General features: G+C 43.6%; 1 protein-coding gene and 1 long non-coding RNA gene across 2 annotated transcripts in view; one reads left to right on the top strand and one right to left on the bottom strand.

Annotated features, from left to right (window-relative positions):
- The window catches only part of LOC308477303, a 266,019-nt gene that overhangs the window by 228,605 nt on the left and 16,313 nt on the right, over positions 1-21,101 (top strand). The gene's annotated exons all lie outside the window — the stretch shown is intronic.
- On the bottom strand, positions 612-19,017 carry NDUFA9 (NADH:ubiquinone oxidoreductase subunit A9). Its single transcript, XM_081005666.1, has 11 exons — positions 18,868-19,017; positions 16,395-16,559; positions 14,663-14,760; positions 14,417-14,508; positions 10,783-10,924; positions 9,111-9,213; positions 6,320-6,387; positions 6,100-6,176; positions 5,089-5,184; positions 2,542-2,608; positions 612-883 (listed from the first exon to the last, which is right to left on the bottom strand). Exons 1-11 carry the CDS (start codon positions 18,929-18,931, stop codon positions 710-712), a joined length of 1,146 nt encoding a protein of 381 aa, XP_080861792.1. The 5' UTR covers positions 18,932-19,017; the 3' UTR covers positions 612-709.

The following is a 21,101-nucleotide window of genomic DNA, read 5'->3' as shown; positions in this document are numbered from 1 at the left end:
AGGCCATTGGCTGATTAACATCTTATACTCCTTTTAAATGTGTTTGTGGGACGGGGGAGGGGGGGTTACTGGTTTTTGTTTTTTATTCTTGTTTTATTATGCATTTTGCGTTTTTATATTGTATTTTATGTCGTGAACCATCTTGAGATCTACGGATGCAAGGGCAAATTTAATAAACAATCAAAAACTGAAACTGTTCAGCATCGCTGGCACTGGTCTGGGACCAGAAGTGTAGACAAGCAACCGCCCTTGCAACCCAGCCTTGCTAATTCTGATACTGAAATCTGGAATTGCAGAATTCCACTGTATTCAGGAGGAACAACGCCTTTGTCCTACACATTGATAGAATTGAGTAAAAACCACCACCACTCATGGTTAGGTATGTGGAAGAGAAATCAAAGGCAGCATTATTTCTAAAGTATTGATCCTCTACTGATCTGGAGTGATTAGCTCAATGTTTTTAACATTTCTGAAAGCAAGGGACACAGATCCAATAGATACATACTCTTGAGCTGGGATCTAGCACCCTCATTACGAAAATCTACAAAGGGACAATACAGAATTTTCTTGGCATATCGAACTCCTGAATAAAACAATTGACACCAGTATCGTAAAGGTTACATGATTTATATAGGGTTTTAGCTTTGTATGTACAGATTTCTTCAGAAATGAGTGCAGTGTAACCAGTCTGAAAAACTCTCAAAGTAGATTACATGTCGGTAACAGGCTTGGCTATTTTTGCTTCCTCAAGCTCAGCTTCCAGCCAGCGGAATGTGCGGTGGCGACGCAGGACTTCAATTGCTTTCTGTTCTATGGGAGTTGGGACAATACCCAAGTCCTCCAAGCCAGGAAGATCAGGGAACTTCATGTCTGTGGTATGGAACTTCAAACAAACAAACAAAGAAGAAATGAGTGAACGGTGAGCCATCTTATAAATCCATCTCTCACACAGCTGCATCTTTACAAATCAAGTATGCAATATTGTTTGGGTGGCCGGTATCTTATTTTTTGGGTGGTTCTTTGGATTCCAAAGAGTTCATTAAGAGTTTCACATGAAACAGTCTGAAATAAAAAGTTAACTTCAGCTACAAAATATACAATTAGATTTTCCCTATTTTAACATCTATCTCTTATACCTGGTGAGAGGAAAGAATATTTATTGAGTGTATTACCAAAGGACAGTTTGGATTCTATTTTCCTATCTGTGATTAGACTAGAGTCACAATTGTGACAACTTTTGTGTCTGGACTTAAGCTCCTACAAAGCAGAAGACATACCTAAGGCTCTTTGCAATGTTTCCACATTTTGCATTTGTCATATGCAACACCCACCCACTCTTATTGTGGGACTGCAAACAATAACTTCTAGGGAATACCTGATCTCCGATGGACCCACTACCAGAAAGATGCATCCTGCTTATTAAGAAAAAAGGAAGGGTAACGAGAGATGAAGCCTTTAGAACTACATAGGTTCCAAAGACTAGAAAACAAGAAAGAAGCAGGAAAGAAAACTGCACTAAAGGGGAGGGGAAAACAGCAGCTCTTTAGGACCCCAGGGATTCCTCTTGTCTGGCGTCCAAACAATTCTCTTGTCAATCACAGCTCTGACATTGCTCACTGGCTAGAACACCAAAAGGTGGGAGCAGCCAGGCAGATTCATCCCACGGTAATTGCTTAGAACGGTCTTTACACATTTGCTTTATAACATTTTCTCTAGAACGTTAAATACTTTTTTGAAGTGAAAGCTCAGAGTCAAGGCTCCTGCTAGCTTTGGATCTGGTACATCTGTAGCCCCTGCAGCTACCTCTTGGCAGTCTTGAATGGACTCAACAGTCTGAAGCCGTCTTTCCCAACCTAAAGATCTCCAGATGTTTTGGAGACCAAGCATTCCTGACTGTTTTTCATTATGGCTGGAGTTGTAAACAGAAACATCTGGAGGACATCACGTTTAGGGGGGCTAGTCTGGAAGAAGAGTACCTCTGCTTCCCCGCTCTCTACAAATAAGAAGTTTGCTTCAAGTAAGGCAGATTTAATTCATGGGTAGGCAAACTAGGGGCCGGATCCAGCCCAATCGCCTTCTAAGCATGTTTTTACATGAGTAGAATGTGTCCTTTTATTTAAAATGCATCTCTGGGTTATTTGTGGGGCATAGGAATTCGTTCATATTGCCCCCCCCCAAAAAAATATAGTCTGCCCCCCCCACATGGTCTGAGGAACAATGGACCGGCCCCCTGCTGAAAAAGTTTGCTGACCACTGATAACTGATATGTTGCAACTCAAAAGCTAAACATTGATTCCATCCCATTAATAAAATAAAAACTCCATATGTATGTAATGTTAAGAATGCATTCAACCCTAAAAATAACACTGAGAAAGAACACACAGAGATAAACTTGTTCTGTATTCCTATATAGAGAGAGAGAGTTCTTATATTGATTATCATTCTGATATTTTGTATTAATTGCATTTTGTTCCGTTCTTAGCCACCTTAGGATTCGCAGGTGATAAGCAATAAATGAGATGAAAATGAAGGCAATCTTACCCGATCCACTTTGTCCCTTGTTATCCATGGCTCAAAAGGACTTATCTCAAAAAATCTTGCAAATAAGCTGTAATTCAAAGTGCCACAATAATTAATACCATGGCTGAACATAAGCAAGGATCTAACTGTTCTTCTCTCAAATCAGCTAGTGAAGTTTCACTCGCTTCGAATTGCTCCACCAGACAAAACAGACTACTTTGTATTTATTAATTCTATCAACCAAAGTAACTGCTGAAAGGAAAAGTTAACTGAAGCCACAAGACACACGTGCTGAAGTTGGGAAAGTGCTGAGAGAACTGAGCTGGCACATCAAGTGAGGCTGGGAGAGGACGGGACTGGAGCGACTTATGAGCAGAATTTGACAATTCCCTTAAAGGTAAAGGGACCCCTGACCATTAGGTCCAGTCGTGACCGACTCTGGGATTGTGGCGCTCATCTCGCTTTACTGGCCGAGGCAGCCAGTGTACAGCTTCCAGGTCATGTGGCCAGCATGACTAAGCCACTTCTGGCAAACCAGAGCAGCACACAGAAACGCCATTTACCTTCCCGCTGGAGTGGTACCTATTTATCTACTTGCATTCTGACGTGCTTTTGAACTGCTAGGTTGGCAGGAGCTGGGACAGAGCAACAGGAGCTTACCCCGTCGCGGGGATTTGAACCGCCGACCTTCTGATCGGCAAGTCCTAGGCTCTGTGGTTTAACCCACAGCGCCACCCGTGTCCCTGAAAATGAAATTAAACCTGAAAATGTTGTAATAGTAATTTCTGTTCTGCAAGTCTCACGGAGGGCATCCATCATGTTTGAGATGGTACCAACCTTTGGAGTACATACAGACAGGGCCAATTCCAGACGACTTCACCAGGTGGGATGGCAGATGGGGGATGAAGGATTATGAAGGATATGATTTGGGTCTGCTGCCCTTCCTGAGCTTATTATTAGAGTAGTCCTTGAATCCATGTCTGCTCTTTACTGGATGAGACCTGCCACAAGGCTCCCAATTTCCATTGATGGAAAGGACTTCCTGGACCTGCTAAGTCATCAAGTATCTTGTGGCTACTGCATAACCTAGGTGAGGGCCTCATACCCAGAAAGATCAGGCCAAAGAATGAAGGAGGGAAGCCATGGCCAGGGTTCAAGGCACCTTCCCTAGGACGCCAAATGCCCTGTAGGGGCCTCTGGAGAAAGCCCCTTTTTAAAATGATGGGGAGGGGGACTATTTCTTCTCAAAACGCATTACGGTTTCCTCAGTGCGAGAAGTGAGGTTACAGGGAACCAGGCAGAGGGCCTTCTCGGTAGTGGCGCCCGCCCTATGGAACACCCTCCCATCAGATGTCAAGGAAATAAACAACTATCTGACTTTTAGAAGACATCTGAAGGCAGCCCTGTTTAGGGAAGTTTTTAATGTTTATTGTTTTATTGTATTTTTAATATTCTGTTGAGAGCCTCCCAGAGTAGCTGGGGAAACCCAGCCAGAAGGGCGGGGTATAAATAATTTATTATTATTATTATTATTATTATTATTAGCCAGTTAAAAGCTTTCCTGAGAGCATTCTTGTTGCCAGTTCAGAGGTCCAAAAATAGAGTGGCTACTGTACATGCTCTTGCTTAGGGCTCTCTTCACCTTGAGTGATGGAAGGCAGGCAGATTCTCCTGGCACATATTTTTAATGCCACCTCCCTAACTCAACATTCAGGCTGCAAAACCTGAGCCCAGACTGATTAAGGCTCAAGCTACACATGACACCTAATGACGTCCAGTTCTCCTCACTCCCAAAAGCAAGCATACAGCAATTGCAATCAAACAGACAGAGATAGTAAATAGAGAAGAGGGATGTCTTAAGTTTTTCTTCTCTGCCAGTCATCTACCTCCCAAAAACATTCTCCATCCCCAAACTACTTTGGGCTTGTGGAGAGAAACAGAGGTAACATCTCTTGCGTTCTGTAATGGTTCTAGGGGTTGCTCGTGCGTAAGCCGGTGCAAACACCTGGCTGGGTTGCCTGAGTGAACCTTTTCTGTCCGGACAGCCACTCACCTGTGGCTGTCTCAATCGCTGGCAGAATCCGTCAGTGGGCGTTTCTTAAACTTCTTCCAGCAAAGAAGCTCTTTGATGCCTAGTCTCCTCCTACTCTCTCTGCGTGGAAGCCTTCTGCGCAAGGAGGGCATAGGCAGCGGAGGACCTCTACTCTCCCCGCTGGTCCCCGGCAAGGAGTCATGGGACCGCCTCGCCGCTTCCCCCATCTGCCCCCCTTCTCCACTGGTGCTACGCTGATTCTCTTCCCCAGAAGATGGGCTGCCTCTCCCAATCCCGGGACGCTCTCCGGAATCCCTCTGGATTTTGCTCTCTCCCTCCAGCACTGATTGCAGTTCCCTGACACGTTCCCTCTAAAATCCAGGGCTAGTCCCCTGATGAAGAATTCAGCCTGCACACCTGCTTTCAATGGCAGAGATGAACAGATCTGTGTGAGCACACAAGGGAAAAAACCAAACAACCAACACAGGTAGTTGGAGCCTCAGAGGTAACAACTTATTAAACATATTAAGACTTACTGATAGAGAGGACGGGGCATAGGATACGGAAAGAAATTTCTGTGGAGTACTGAATAAGCATACTCTACGAGGTCGTAAAGGAGGTATCTGTTAGGGCTGCAAAGAAACAGACATTAAGTTGTAAATTTGAGAAAGAGGCCTTGGTCTAAAATGGGGTGCTGGTACCACCAGGAAAGACGTGTGACAGCCTTTGTTTTAGCCACAGTGGTCACTGGTAATGAGCAGCTTTCACCATCCCCTCCGCCCAAACCTACAGCCAAACCTTAATTATGTAAAAATATAGCCAAAAGTATTGTCACAAAGGTTGCAAGCCACCCCCAATCTCTGCCAAGTGGTAGCAAGGTGGGTTCTAGGTCAGTGTTTCCCAACCTTTGGCCTCCAGCTGTTTTTGGACTACAACTCCCATCATCCCTAGCTAGCAAGACCCAGTGGTCAGGGATGATGGGAATTGTAGTCCCTAAACAGCTGGAGACCAAAGGTTGGGAAACACTGTTCTAGGTGGTCATGTTTCCATAGGGAATCAAGACGCAGCGAAGATGCTGCGTCTTTAAGAAATATGGTTTATTTTACACATACAGTGGTACCTTGGTTCTTGAACTTCTCACAACTGACTAACACAATATTCTTGTAAAATTATGCAGACTTTAAGGGTATAATAAAATTAGGGGTTCAGGCATGTGAACAGGGAAAAGAGCATTCTCCCCAAATGCTTACACAACTTACACATAAAAGAAGGTATCTGTAGTGAACACATACCATCGAAATCAGGCTTCCTCAAACTCGACCCTCCAGATGTTTTTGGCCTACAACTCCCATGGTGTCTAGCTAGCAGGACCAGTGGTCAGGGATGATGGGAATTGTAGTCTCAAAACATCTGGAGGGCCGAGGTTGAGGAAGCCTGATCTAAATCCACTGCAAGAGTTTTTAAAAAACAACAACAGGGGGCCAGGAAATGTTTGTAGTGATTTAAGGTGGTCTGAGTAAAAATAATAATAGTAACCAACAACCTACCCAGTCAATGCATAAGTTTTTCCTTTTGAATCGGGGTCCTTAATAGCACTAATTATAGCCTTTGCTACATCAACAACCTATGGGATAATATTTAAGAAATATTAGCATATATTTTAAAGTTACCTTTTTTTAAGCAAGGTCAAAAAGGTAATGAAATATATACAAAAGGAAAAGAGGTATGAAATATGTATCATAAAATGTATTTTCCAACAATACCTACATAGATAGGCTGCTTCACAGTTTTCTTGCCCATAGCAATCATAGGCACGCCCCAGAACCAGCGCATGTCTGAATTAAGAGAGATAAATTACTGGAGGATAGAAGTGAGGCTGTTAAGAGGTCAAAGGGCAATAACAACAGTACTGGAAAGTAAAGATCTCAAATGCACCTGAAGGTGACAGGAGAATTGCCTGCACGAATCTCCTGCATCTGCCCCAAGAAAATGTAAACGCTTTAACTGAGGATGCTCAAAACTTTCAGCAAGCTGAAGCTCACTCTTTGGATACAGCTACTAAATCTGGCAATTGAACATTATTGTTTGAAAATGTTATGCTAATGCAGTGGGGTGGCAGGAGAGACTGATCTATGAAGCTGGAAGTCCGAGGTTCAAATCTTGTCTCTGCCATGAACATGGAAGTGGCCTCAGACAAGTCATTCATTCCTAGCTCCATTTCCCATCTCTATGATGGGTATAATCTGTTATAAGGGTCGCTGAGATAGCACTGATCACTTAAAAAGGAGTAAATAAATATAATAATAATAATAATAATAATAATAATTTATTTATACCCCGCCCATCTGGCTGGGCTTCCCCAGCCACTCTGGGCGGCTTCCAACAAAATATTAAAATACAGTAAATACAGTAATGATTTTTCATATCAAACAGTGTCATCAACGCTATGGAAATTATCTAGGAGGAAAGCACTGTAACTTAATTAACAAGCCAATCCCATGAGCCTATCTGCATCTCCCAACTTTGCATTTCTATCTCTTTCACCACACTCCACTGCCAAACTCCTGGAAGAAGACTAACACTGGAATCCTATACATATCTAGTCAGAAGCAAGTCCTATTGATTTCAGTGGGATTTGCTCCTAGGTAAGCAAATTCAGGATTGCAGCCTCACTGAAAGCCCCCATAAAGAAAAGGTAAAGGTACCCCTGACAGTTAGGTCCAGTCATGGATGACTCTGGGGTTGCGTGCTCATCTCACTCTATAGGCCGAGGGAGCCAGCATTTGTCCACAGACAGCTTCCGGGTCATGTGGCCAGCATGACTAAGCCGCTTCTGGCGAACCAGAGCAGCGCACGGAAACGCCATTTACCTTCCCGCCGGAGTGGTACCTATTTATCTACATGCACTTTGACGTGCTTTCAAACTGCTAGGTGGTAAGAACTGCTAGGTAAAGAAACATAATAAAGCCATCACAAAATTATGGTCATGTTGCTCCAAAACTGCATACTTATAAGGAAACTATCAATAGGAAGCATATGTTCAGTTTATTTACTTACTACAACTACATGCTTCACTCACTGTAATAATCTGCAACTGTTGTTAATATTTGTAATGAAAACGATTGGCATATATTTGTCTAGTACAATATAAAATACAAAAGGGTTAAAAGACACATTTTCTAAAAACACCTTCAATTTCAGAGGTCAGCATGTTCAACACTTTAACAGAGTTTCCCAAACTTGGTTTCCAGCTGTTTTTGGACTACAAGTCCCATCATCCCTAGCTAGCATGAGCAGTTGTCAGGGATGATGGGAACTGTAGTCTGAAAAACAGCTGGAGTCCCAAGACTGGGAAGCACTGTTCTAGAAGATGAATTTGGAATCTTTTGCCAAATTCTGACTGTCTGAAATTCCATTTCACCTGGGCTCAAGGAAATCTAAATTCCATTTCTAGAGTAAATAATGCAAACAATTTGAATACATGGTCCTGCATCTCTCTGTAAATATGACAAAGATGGGGATAAGTGCGGGTGGGGCGGGGAGGAGAGATCTAATAGAGAGGAACTCAGGAATATGATTTCATTTTAAAAAATTAAAAATAAACCAAGCAAACATATTCTGTACCGGCTTGGCATACTTTACACTCACAATGCTAAACTTAAGTCTCAGAAACAGATAGGATTTTCTGGTGGGCTGGAGCGAGATTACCGTATTTTTTGCTCTATAGGACGCACTTTTTCCTCTCCAAAAATTAAGGGGAAATGTTTGTGCGTCCTATGGAGCGAATGCAGGCACCTTGGCTTCAGCGATAGCAACGTGAAGCCTCCGAAGCGCAGAGGGAGCGCTCCCTCCGCGCTCTGGAGGCTACGCGTTGCTTTCGCTGAAGCCTGGAGAGCGAGAGGGGTCTGTGCGCACCGACCCCTCTCGCTCTCCAGGCTCCAGGGATAGCCGCCTGAAGCCCCCGGAGCACAGCGGGAGGTCCCTTTTCCTTTTGCAAGACTCTCCCAGCTTCAGCAGAGAGGGATAGGGAGAGCTGAGCAGCACCCCTTCAGTGAAGCAGGAGGAGAAATGGAAGGGGCTCCGTTTCTCCTGCCGCTTCGCTGAAGGGGCGCTGAGCAGAGAGGGGGAGAATTTTTTTTCCTCGTTCTCCCCTCTAAAACAAGGTGGGTCCTATGGTCGGGTGCGTCCTATAAAGTGAAAAATACGGTAGTTCACTTAGACGTGCAAAGCACATGCAAGACAATTAGGATTCTGCTATTTACAGGAAAGCTCATCTGTTGGCCCATGAATACAACACATTTCCCATGGAATAAAAGGTACAGTAGGCTAAAATCCAAACACATTCTTTCCTGGCACCATAACAAGTTGCTAAGATCTGAAGCAAAAGCTCAAGGATGATTGCTGAATAGATTTGAGTAAGATCTTAATACAGATTTTCACAATTATTCTACAATTCTAATTAAGTACAAATGCAGTGTGGAGAGATATTCCATCCCTTGCTCTCTGATATTACTTTCTCTCAAGGAAACAAATTTTATGCTGCAAGGAGTGTACTTACTTGCATAATGGTTGAAAAACCTATCCTCTCTCCCGTACATTTCAGAAGGCTTCATAATGATGGCATCTGGAAATTCTTCCCTCACAACCTTCTCTCCAACAGCCTGCCATCAGGTCATTAGAAAGTGATTAATTTCCCATGCAAGTTCAAGACGCACAGTACTACGAAACTATAATAAAATTTAGAGATACCCTTGGGTTTCACATTGCATACACTTGGGCTCTTTGGCATAATTTAATTTTTAAAAAAAATCCAGCCTAGGTTTACAAGAATATACAAATCTATATATTAACATATGGCAATGTAACAGTATTTTTTCTTTTCTTTTTTCATTCTCACACACTTTCTTTTCTTTCATTCTTTCTTCCTCTCGCTCTTTTTATAAATGAAATTCTCTTAGTAAAATATTATTAATAATAATAAAATGTTCCAGTCTATCGGACAGAACACATATTTAGCACCATGAAATATGTAACCTAGGAAACACAAGAATTAAGAGCAAGCAGAATGAAGTCCATGCAGACAGCAGGGTAACTACAATGAATGTAAAGACACAAAATCCATCAAAGGGCTTATCTACACTTCTGTTTGGGGATGCGGGTGGTGCTGTGGTCTAAACCACTGAGCCTAGGACTTGCCGATCAGAAGGTCGGCGGTTCGAATCCCCACGACAGGGTGAGCTCCCGTTACTCGGTCCCTGCTCCTGCTAACCTAGCAGTTCGAAAGCACATCAAAGTGCAAGTAGATAAATAGATACCGCTCCAGCGGGAAGGTAAATGGCGTACCCACCTGAGTGGTACCTATTTATCTACTTGCACTTTTGACGTACTTTCAAACTGCTAGGTTGGCAGGAGCAGGGACCAAACAACGGGAGCTCACCCCATTGCGGGGATTCGAACCGCCGACCTTCTGATCGGCAAGTCCACCCGCGTCCCTTGCAACCAGTAAGAAACACTGAGTGACTCCGATTACTTAAATTTGTGTACACTTGCAACCAGTAAGTGTACACAAATTTAAGTAATCGGAGTCACTCAGTGTTTCAAAAAAAATATTTTTTTGAAATATTTTTCAAAAGCAGCCTTATGTCATCTAGGAAATTTGTATGAAAGGTGCAGACATACACAATCACACAATCACACACACACAGACACACACACATAACTACAGATGACACTGTAATTAATCATAGCAGAAAGTGAACAGATTAGTGTTAGCCACACATAAGAAAGGACAAAAGACACTCAAATCAATAGTTAACTTTCCCTACAAATTTAAACAAGAGTTTTAAAACTGTTCAAACACTACGCAAGCCTCATTTTGCTCTAGAAGAGTTTTTGGATTAGGAAATTCACTGAGTACCCTAAATCTATGTAATGACTACTTATGTGGAGTATAGCGTCATATCTGAGCAACCAGAAAATCTCAGCAATAATTCTTGAAGAGTTTCTCACCCCAGAGGTTAAGAAGTCTCCCCTCAAGTCTTTTTGTCACTCTCTTCCTTGTCAAATCTGAAACAGCAACTACTGTATTGAGGGACCAGCAGAATTTAAATATACCTAATTCCAATCAAATTTTGGCTTCCTGTTGGGACCATTATGGGGTTTTTTGCACAGAATATGGAATTGCAAAACACCAACATCTAAAAACAAACACAAACTAATGAAAAACTTACTTTATTTCTAAGGTATTTTGAAGGACTTTTCATGTCTGCATTCAGATGAGAAATGTGAACCAAAGTTTCTATCCCAGCTTCCTTTGAGAGCTGAGCAATTTCCCTGGGAATATTAACAAAGACGTCTTCATACTTAAAGTTTCTGGAATAAAGCATAAAGAACAGAATAAAAACCAAGCTCCTTCCAAAATTTAGCAGGTCATATCACAGTCTTGATATCCCTCGTATTTACGGGACTGCCTCTCCTGGTATGCCCTGCAGAGGACCTTAAGGTCCATGAATAACCATAGTTTAGAGGTCCCGGGCCCTAAGGAAGTCAGACTATCCTCCACCAGGGCCAGGGCCTTTTCAGTGATGGCTCCGACCTGGTGGAATGCTCTGTCCCATGAGACCAGGGCCCTGCAGGATTTAACCTCCTTCCGTTGGGCCTGTAAGACAGAGCTATTCCGCCTGGCCTTTAATTTGAATTCAGCCTGATCTTTTATTTCCCTTCTCTTCCCTCCCCCTCCCCTTTTATGAAGATTACCCGTTCTGAGACCCCACAGCTAATTCTCCCTTGGCCTCCTCGCTGGCCCAAGTAGGACTAATTCAGCCAGCTAGCCCTGGTGATTATCTAATGCTTATTAGATGGATTTCCCCTAAACTGATTTCTGAAATTTGAATTTTATTGTTATTCATGTTTTTATACTGTATTTTATACTGCTTTTACAATTAAGTGTTTTAAATTTGTTGTTAGCCGCCCTGAGCCCAGTTTTTGAACCGGGAAGGGCCGGGTATAAATAAAAAAATATTTATTTATTGATGGTGAAGCAGTATGTCTGAGAGTGCAATCCTAAAGGAGTACAAAACCCCACAACTTACCGGGTAGCCTAAGGTAACTCAGCCTCTTTCAGCAACAACCATGTGTGATTTGTGCAGCTCTGTTTTTGTTTGCTTTGCTCATTATGGCAAGTGTGCCACTGCCATCTTGTGACCACGACAAACCTCAGCTTTCTTCTCAAAGTCAGTAGCTGGTCTTTATCTGCACAATTGGGGGATTACCTGGGGGTTATCCTCGCTGCGAGATCACATTCACCTGGTGCTATACCAGCTGCACTGGCTCCCGGTGGGGTACAGGATCAGGTTTAAGGTGCTGGTTTTAACCTTTAAAGCCCTATACGGCCTAGGACCCTCGTACCTACGGGACCACCTCTCCTGGTATGTTCCACAGAGGAACTTACGGTTTTCAAACAAAAACATCCTGAAGGTCCCAGGCCACAGAGAGGTTAGGCTGGCCTCAACTAGAGCCAGGGCTTTTTCGGCTGTGGCTCTGATCTGGTGGAACGCTCTGTCACAAGAGACTAGGGCACTGCAGGACTTGACATCTTTCCGCAGGGCCTGCAAGACAGAGCTGTTCCACGAGGCCTTTGGCCAAGGCACAGTCTGACCCCCCTCCTTTGGCATTCTTCACAGAATTTTAGCCTAATGGTTGCCATCAATTTGATTTGAATTAATTTTATAATGAAATGATTTTAGAATGTTGTACTATTTTATTGTTGTTAGCCGCCCTGAGCCCGGCTTCGGCTCGGGAGGGCGGGATATAAATAAAATTATTATTATTATTATTATTACTACTACTACTACTACTACTACTACTACTACTATTATTATCTGGCTGCAACTCAGCAGCACAGGGCCAAACCAGAAAATCAGCTGTTACCCTTTCTTACCAAGGGCAGCCAAAAATTGTGAGCCGTTGAAAAATGAAGACAAGATATACTGAAAAGGCCTTCCAGGGCTGTTGCAAACAGCACAGAGGTAATGGGCATGAGATGCTTTGAACAGACAGAACCCAGTCCCTCAACATGGCAGAAACATACGCCAGCTCTGAAGTTGAGAGAGTACTAAAGAATTGAGTCCTAAAAAGCAACAGCAAATAGAAAACCACCCACCCCTCCTTCACTTTCCACCATGCTGGCACAGGTCTGGTAGGCCATGGGATACACAGGTTTATTTGTAATAATAATATTATAATAATTTATTATTTATATTCCACCCGTCCAGCTGGGTTTCCCCAGCCACGCTGGGTGGCTTCCAACAGAATATTAAACAGAATAAAACTTCAAACATTAAAAACTTCCCTAAAAACACCCTTCAGATATCTTCTAAAAGTCACAGTTGTTTATTTCCTTGACATCTGATGGGAGGGCATTCCACAAGGCGGGTGCCACCACCAAGAAGGCCCTCTGCCTCTACTTCTGGTCCCCTCCCCTCTGTCCTTTTGGACTTTTGGCTGATTCCTAGATCTGGTTTACAGATTTCCACAGATACAGTGGTACCTCGGGTTACATACGCTTCAGGTTACATACGCTTGAAGTTACACACTCCGCTAACCCAGAAATAGTGCTTCAAGTTAAGAACTTTGCTTCTGGCTAAGAACAGAAATCGGGCTCTGGCGGCTCGGCGGCAGCAGGAGGCCCCATTAGCTAAAGTAGTGCTTCAGGTTAAGAATAGTTTCAGGTTAAGAACGGACCTCTGGAACGAATTAAGTACTTAACCCGAGGTACCACTGTACAGCAGTTTCTTTCATGCGCAAAAGATGAAGGAATCTGAGCAGACAAGAAGGTATGAGAACTGTACATGCTTACGGTATATGGGGTTGTAATAATAATAATAATAATAAATTTTATTTATATCCCGCCCTCCCCAGCCAAAGCCGGGCACAGGGCGGCTAACAACAATAATTGTCAAAATAAAAAAAATCCTTCCAGTAGCACCTTTAAGACCAACTAAGTTAGTTCTTGGTATGAGCTTTCGTGTGCAAGCACACTTCTTCAGATACACTGCATCCACCTCTTAAAGGTTCCACCCCCCTGTGTGTATCTGAAGAAGTGTGCTTGCACACGAAAGCTCATACCAAGAACTAACTTAGTTGGTCTTAAAGGTGCTACTGGAAGGATTTTTTTTATTTTGACTATGGCAGACCAACACGGCTACCTATCTGTAACTGGAACAATAATTGTAATTGCCTAATGCTGTCAATTTCTGTGTCTGAGAGAGGAAAGGGGCAGCTAAAGTCTTTTAAGTTTTGCCTCAAGAAGTACATCACTCATTTTAGACTTCATAAGTGTGTTACAGTTTTCCATTCAAAAACTTCTGCGCCAGGGGAATAAACTTTCCTCGTGCTTCCCCCCTGGGTCTTCATCTCGCTAGGTTGCATCCACAAAGAACATGTAAGGCATAAGAAACAGGTCTTTTCTTTGGAAAAAAATCAGATTGGACCCTAAAACCTCATGCAGTTTTAGTTTTCTCTTTCTAGAAGAAAAAATTATGATACAGTGGTACCTCTGATTGCGAACGGGATCCGTTCCGGAGGCCCGTTCACAACATGAAAAGAGCACAACCCGCAGCGGCGCGTCTGCGCACGCACGGGTTGCGATTCGCCACTTCTGCGCATGCGCGTGGCGTCATTTTGCGCTTCTGCGCATGCGCAAGCGGCGAAACCCGGAGGTAACCCTTTCCGGTACTTCCGGGTCGCCACAGGACATAACCTGAAAGAACATAACATGAAGCAGACGTAACATGAGGTATGACTGTAACTATCTTCAGTCTATGTGACCTCAATCTATCCAAGAGAGCCAAAGAAGAAAGTTACCTCGTTTCCCACTCTTTGCCAACAAGATTGATGACTACATTGCTGTGCTCAAGAGCTCTTCGGGTAGAATCTTTGTCACGCGGATCCCATTCCTGATAGCCACAGCACAAATCAAGAGAGAAATGAAATAAAAGTACAAAAAACCTTTCAGGAAGATGTTATTTATGGCCCGTACCAAACTTTCAACTATTTAGCAAGTGATGCTAGCCAATCATGAACCAGACTGGATTATTACAAAGAGCATACCATGAACAGGAGCTGTCCCAGGTCACCCATGGGTCGAAGGTACATGACGTCATAAGGCTCACAGCGATATGGGACGATGACTTGGGAGCCGATACGCCCTAAAATTAGAAAGGGGTTTTAAAAGGAGAACTAGGGCATGATATTAATTGAGGATGTTCTATTTAAGCACTTGGAAAACATCAATGCTTGGCTATATAACTCTACCTGCTGTAATCAATACAATAACTTTAATTCTTTAATGATGTTTTCAAAGGGGCTTCATGGAAGCCACAATCCTAACACTACATAACCTACAGCAGGGGGCCGGTCCAATGTCCCTCAGACCTTGTGGGGGGCCAGACTATATTTTGAAAAAAAATATGAACGAATTCCTGTGCTTCACAAATAACCCAGAGATGCATTTTAAATAAAAGGACACATTCTACTCATGTAAAAACATGCTGATTCCCGGACCGTCCGTGGGCCGGATTTGGAATGCAATTGGGCCAGATCCGGCCCATTAGTTTGCCTACCCATGCCCTACAGACATTTTAATTTTGGTTTCCCAGCTTCCCACAACACAGCAAGCTACTCTGGAAACTGGGGGAAATTTCAAAAGGGAACAGGGGAAAGGAGCAGCTGGGTCTACTTGATTGATTGACCTACTTAAAATGTTTTTAAAAGTCTGTTACTCCCCTGCTGGGAGTAACTCAAGTTCTTGAACACACTTAAAAGATGTCAGTTGCAAAACCAACATGGTTTTATTGGTTTTGGGGTGGGTGTAAATTAATAAATGGTAGGATTTTGATTATTTGATTATTATTAATGCAGAGGCATTAACATGACAAAAGGTTTGATGGCCTATTTTAGAGGACTCTTGGGCCTGCAGGGACAGATGGGTGTGTGTGAGAGAAAGGTAACAAGAGAAGTGTATTTAGCAAGGTGTGCAGGGAAGAAGATGGGGGAACAGAGACAGAGACCCATCTTGGGCAGGCTGGAAAAGATGCCTTGGACTCCAGAGCTGCACTGCTGTGGAGAACAATACCGTGCTGGAAGATCTGTACTCCCTCTAGACTGAATGTGTAAATATGTGAATAAATCGTATTTCTTAGGACAGCCTCCAACATATCTTGATTGTCAAAAAAAACCCCACAGATCCTGGGTGAGTGACCCCCCTGGAATCTTGCCACAGCTTGGCAGAGATTGAAGGTGGAATTCAACCTTTGTAAGGTGGGTGGAACCTTTAAGAGGTGGACACAGAGAAGAAAATCCTCACTTAGTACAGGTGATAAAAGGGTTGAAAACTACCAACTTGAACCATCATGGCTCCTTGGGGATTTAGCCTGTTTCCCATCCCTATCTGCCACCAGCATCTTGCCCGAAGGTCATTCATTTTTCATCGTACTTGAAATAGGTAACAGAAAGAAAAAATATGTTCGGTATTTAGGCACACAGTAACTATTGGGACATTTAGTGAACAGCAAGGCATGCAATGAGCTACAATGGGTCAAGACCTTCACATTTCAAATATGTGTAAGCAGTACAAGATGTTGAGTCCCAGGTCCCAGGGTGAAGCAACAGTAGGAGGAATTGTAGACCTGCAGAGTTGGAAGGGACCCAAAGGGTCATCCAGCCCAAACCCCTAAGCTTTGTGAACTTACACATTGGTTTACATCTTGCAAGAGACACTATATCAGATTCATTTTCCTGTTAAATATCCAGGCATCTCAAATTTAGTTTCGGAGAAAATTACCCAGGCGATTGACGACATATCGTCCCAGGAAGCCTGTAGCCCCAAAGACAGTAGCCGCAATGCCACTGACAGAGGAGCGCCCACTCCTTCCATGAGGAATCACCAAGTGATGAACTTGACGGTCTTGCTGGACAACAGGAAATGCAGCTGGAGAAGCACCATAGCCTAAAATACAAGAAAATGGAAGCGATACGTGAATAATAATAATAATAGTAATTTATTATTTATACCCCGCCCATCTGGCTGGGTTTCCCCAGCCACTCTGGGCGGCTTCCAACAAAACACTAAAATACAATAACCTATTAAACATTAAAAGCTTCCCTAAACAGGGCGGCCTTCAGATGTCTTCTAAAAGTTTGGTAGTTATTTTTCTCTTTGACATCTGATGGGAGGGCGTTCCACAGGGCAGGTGCCACTACTGAGAAGGCCCTCCGCTTGGTTCTCTGCAACTTGGCTTCTTCCAGCGATGGAACTGCCAGAAGGCCCTCGGCGCTGGACCTCAGTGTCCGGGCAGAACGATGGAGGTGGAGACTCTCCTTCAGGTATACTGGACCGAGGCCGTTTAGGGCTTTAAAGGTCAGTACCAACACTTTGAATTGTGCTCGGAAACGTACTGGGAGCCAATGTAGGTCTTTCAAGACCGGTGTTATATGGTCTCGGCGGCCGCTCCCAGTCACCAGTTTAGCTGCTGCATTCTGGATTAGTTGTAGTTTCTGGGTCACCTTCAAAGGTAGCCCCACATAGAGCGCATTGCAGTAGTCCAAACGAGAGATAACTAGAGCATGCACCACTCTGGCGAGACAGTCTGCGGGCAGGTAGGGTCTCAGCCTGCATACCAGATGAAGCTGATAAACAGCTGCCCTGGACACAGAATTGACCTGCGCCTCCATGGGCAGCTGTGAGTCCAAAATGACTCCCAGGCTGCACACCTGGTCCTTCAGGGGCACAGTTTCCCCATTCAGGACCAGGGAGTCCTCCACACCTGCCCGCCCCCTCCTCAGAAACATGCGGGTGGCACTGTGGGTTAAACCACAGAGCCTAGGGCTTGCCGATCAGAAGGTCGGCGGTTCGAATCCCCGCAACGGGGTGAGCTCCCATTGCTCGGTCTCTGCTCCTGCCAACCTAGCAGTTCAAAAGCATGAAGTGCAAGTAGATAAATAGGTACCGCTCCAGTGGGAAGGTAAACGGCATTTCCGTGCGCTGCTCTGGTTCGCCAGAAGCGGCTTCGTCATGCTGGCCACATGACCTGGAAGCTGTACGCCAGCTCCCTCGGCCAATAAAGCGAGATGAGCGCCGCAACCCCAGAGTCGGTCACGACTGGACCTAATGGTCAGGGGTCCCCTTTACCTTTACCTTACCTTCAGTAGCTTAGGGCCTCATCAAACCAGAACCCGGCCCTGCCTCTGAGACTGTCCAACTGCCCTACCAGACACCGTTGGGGGAGTCTGGGAGGTTTTATTCGGATGAATAAAGCCGATAAACAAGGGAAAGTTGGGGTGGAGGTATGTGTACATGTACAGTGGTACCTCGGGTTAAGTACTTAATTCGTTCCAGAGATTTGTTCTTAACCTGAAACTGTTCTTAACCTGAAGCACCACTTTAGCTAATGGGGCCTCCTGCTGCTGCCGCGCCGCCAGAGCCCGATTTCTGTTCTCATCCTGAAGCAAAGTTCTTAACCCGAGGTACTATTTCTGGGTTAGCGGAGTCTGTAACCTGAAGCGTCTGTAACCTGAGGTACCGCTGTAAATAAAAAGAAGGCTTTCGGGATTTTGCCACAGAGCCTTTCCTTAGAAGCGTTCCGCTGCCTCTCTCTTTTTTTTTTAAAATGATATTTATTAAAATTTCAAAAGAAAAAGATTACATTAATAGGAAAATTAACAATAAAAAGGAAAAATACAAAATACAAAAAAAGAAAAAAACAGTTAAAAACAATTCCATCTTTTCATCACTTCTCTTACATTTACTTATTTCCCGGACCTCCTCATACCTCCCTCTTTTGTATTCCAATTCAATTTGTTAGTCCAGCAATTCCTTTCCCTCCTTTTTAATCCTAATCTTTAATCTTAACATATTATAACATTAAATTTTTACGTATTAAAAACCTATTTTTCCATATTCTTTTATACCATTACAGCTAGAAACCGCTTAACTTCAATTCTAACATTCATTAATTTTACAGTATTTCTGTAAAATCCTGCTGCCTCTCGCCCAGCAGAGGGAAGGCGCCTGCCTCAGACTCCAGTGGCAGGGAGTTCCGAAGGGCAGGCGGAAAGCGGAGGCGCGTCGCCCAGGGGGACCTCGCAGGCTCACCGGTCCCTGGAGCGGGGGAAGCGCCGCCGTGACCTTCCCGAAGGGCGGCCCCTTGGCGGAGAGGAGACCCCGCGTTCTCCCCCCTCCCCCCCGGCTACGAAGAGGGAGAGAAGGGAGGGTCACCCCCACCCCATTCGCCTCCCCCGTCGCCGCCGCCTCTTACCCGCCCTCGGAGGAGTCAGGAGGGCCCTGCAGGGGAGCCGGGAGACCCGAGCGGAAGCCGCCATCTTGCCCCCGTCGCCTCGCCCCGCCCCGCGACGGGTGCCGCGCGAGGCCAATCGAGGAGCGATCGGAGGGAAACGGCCTCTCCGAAAGCGCGTCGGGCGGGGACGACGGAGCGCGCAGGAATTGATCTGCGGGTTCTCGACAGGGCGGGCGGGCGAATCTGTTTTCGGTTTTTTGTTTTTTTAATAACAAAAAACGACGGAATTGGGGTTAATTATTTTATATGAGGCACAGGTATCAAAGGAGGGCCAGCATCTTGTTCTATTTTGTTTTATTTTTATATTATTATTATTATGCATTTTTATCATTAAGGTAACTGATGCACATGAATAATAATAATAATAATTTATTATTTATGGGTTGGGTTTCCCCAGTAGTATTTCTGAAAATAAAAAATACAGAATACAGGACTATAAGGTGTTTCCTAACATTTTAATTTGAATCCAGTTTCAGAGGGGGGGGGCAATCAAATACTCTCTCTCCATCAGTGTAAAGGACTTTCTAAATTATTTACTTTCTACAAAAAATGACTAAACCTAAAATTACCCAAAATCAAAGGGAAGGCCTTAAGACGTGAGCATAGCAGAAGATGAAATAAAATAAACAATTAAGCAGCCTCCATCGCCAGGTGAAAATGATAGGTGAATTTTATAAATAAATAAAAACCCCTATATTAATATTTTGATTCCAAATTTAGAACTACTTTTTTTAATAATTACTGGAAGATGCCTGGTGGAAATCTAGAATAATATTACTTTTGAAATCAGGTAAATATCCCAGTTGTAATGGATTGTAATTAATCAAGATGTGGAAATAGGTTTTTAAAGTGTGACAGGTAGACTAAGTCATATAGCGCCTAAGGTTATTAATTTGAATAATTAAATCAAGGCAGATAGCTGACTCTATAACAGGAGTATTAAATATAATTAATCACTGCAGCACTCCTACAGTGGCCCTTTCTGTTCAAGCAACCAAAGCTTTTAATAAAGTTAATTGAGATTTTCTTAAAAGCTTATTAAAATTTCAGAAATTTGGCCCCCCAAAAATATAGGAATCATTAATCAACTTTAAAGCAACAATTTGGCTCATCTTCATATCAATGACAGGGATTGTAATATTTTTTTCAAATTGCAATGGTATTAAACAAAGCCTTATCTCCACTTTTATTTGCTTTTTATCTAGAACCTACTGCTGAACTATAAGAAATGACCCAGAAGTAGAGAATATCCAAATAAATCGCACACAACACTGTATTTGAGTATTTGCTTATTCTTTTATTATTAACAAATCATGAACAATCAACAAAGTAATATATATCTTTGGTTTCGGATTTTGGCAGACGGTTGGGTCTTCAAATAAACTTAAAAGATATCAGAAACTCTACGTTTTGACAGAAACGGTTGTTTTCTTGGAAAAGAAAACAACTTATGCAAGAAATTACATATATATCAATACATTACAGTCATACCTCGGGTTAAATATGCTTCGAGTTGAGCGCGTTCGAGTTGCGCTCCTCAGCAACCTGGAAGTAACGGAACGCGTTACTTCCGGGTTTCGCCGCTTGCGCATGCGCAGACGCTCAAAATGATGTCACACGCATGTGCAGAAGCAGCGAAAAGTGACACGCGCGTGCACAGACGTGCCATTGCTAGTTACATTTACCTCTAGATGCGAACGGGGCTCCAGAACGGATCCTGTTCGTATCTAGAGGTACCACTGTACAAGTCAATAAAATATTTGGTAGAGATTCTCCCTAAAAAAAACTTGTAATGCTAGAAAAGACATGTGAGGGGATGTTTGGTCCAGCCAGTGGAAAACTTCCTGTTCCTCCTGGCTGGAGCATCCTCCCTTTTGCATGTGATAGAAGGTGGGCGTGACCTAACCTTTCCAGGTAACAAAAGGATGAGTCACGCAGCACCCTTCCCTCTTTTTGACTTCCTTCTTCGTTTGACCAGCTTTTAGCTAGGACTGCTCTGCTAGCTCTCAGCTAGTAGAAGCACTGGGATTATTCTCCCATACGGGGTAGATCCACATGTACATATTTGTAACTACAGTGGTGCCCCGAAAGACGAATGCCTCGCAAGACGAAAAACTCGCTAGACGAAAGGGTTTTGCGTTTTTTGAGTCGTTCCGCAAGACGAATTTCCCTATGGGCTTGCTTCGCAAGACGAA

This window comes from Podarcis pityusensis, assembly GCF_964106645.2.
Source record: "Podarcis pityusensis genome assembly, chromosome: 5".
Lineage (NCBI taxonomy): Eukaryota > Metazoa > Chordata > Lepidosauria > Squamata > Lacertidae > Podarcis > Podarcis pityusensis.
Note: the sequence above shows the minus strand (reverse complement) of the source record. Positions and strands in the feature narration are given on the sequence as shown.

Coding starts and splice junctions, on each gene's coding strand:
- NDUFA9 (XM_081005666.1), bottom strand. CDS start 18,931: ATGGCGGCTTCCGCTCGGGTCTCCCGGCTCCCCTGCAGGGCCCTCCTG. Junction 16,560..18,867: donor CCTGACTCCTCCGAGGGCGG/GTAAGAGGCGGC, acceptor CTTGTATTTTAG/GCTATGGTGCTTCTCCAGCT. Junction 14,761..16,394: donor ATATGTCGTCAATCGCCTGG/GTAATTTTCTCC, acceptor TTCTAATTTTAG/GGCGTATCGGCTCCCAAGTC.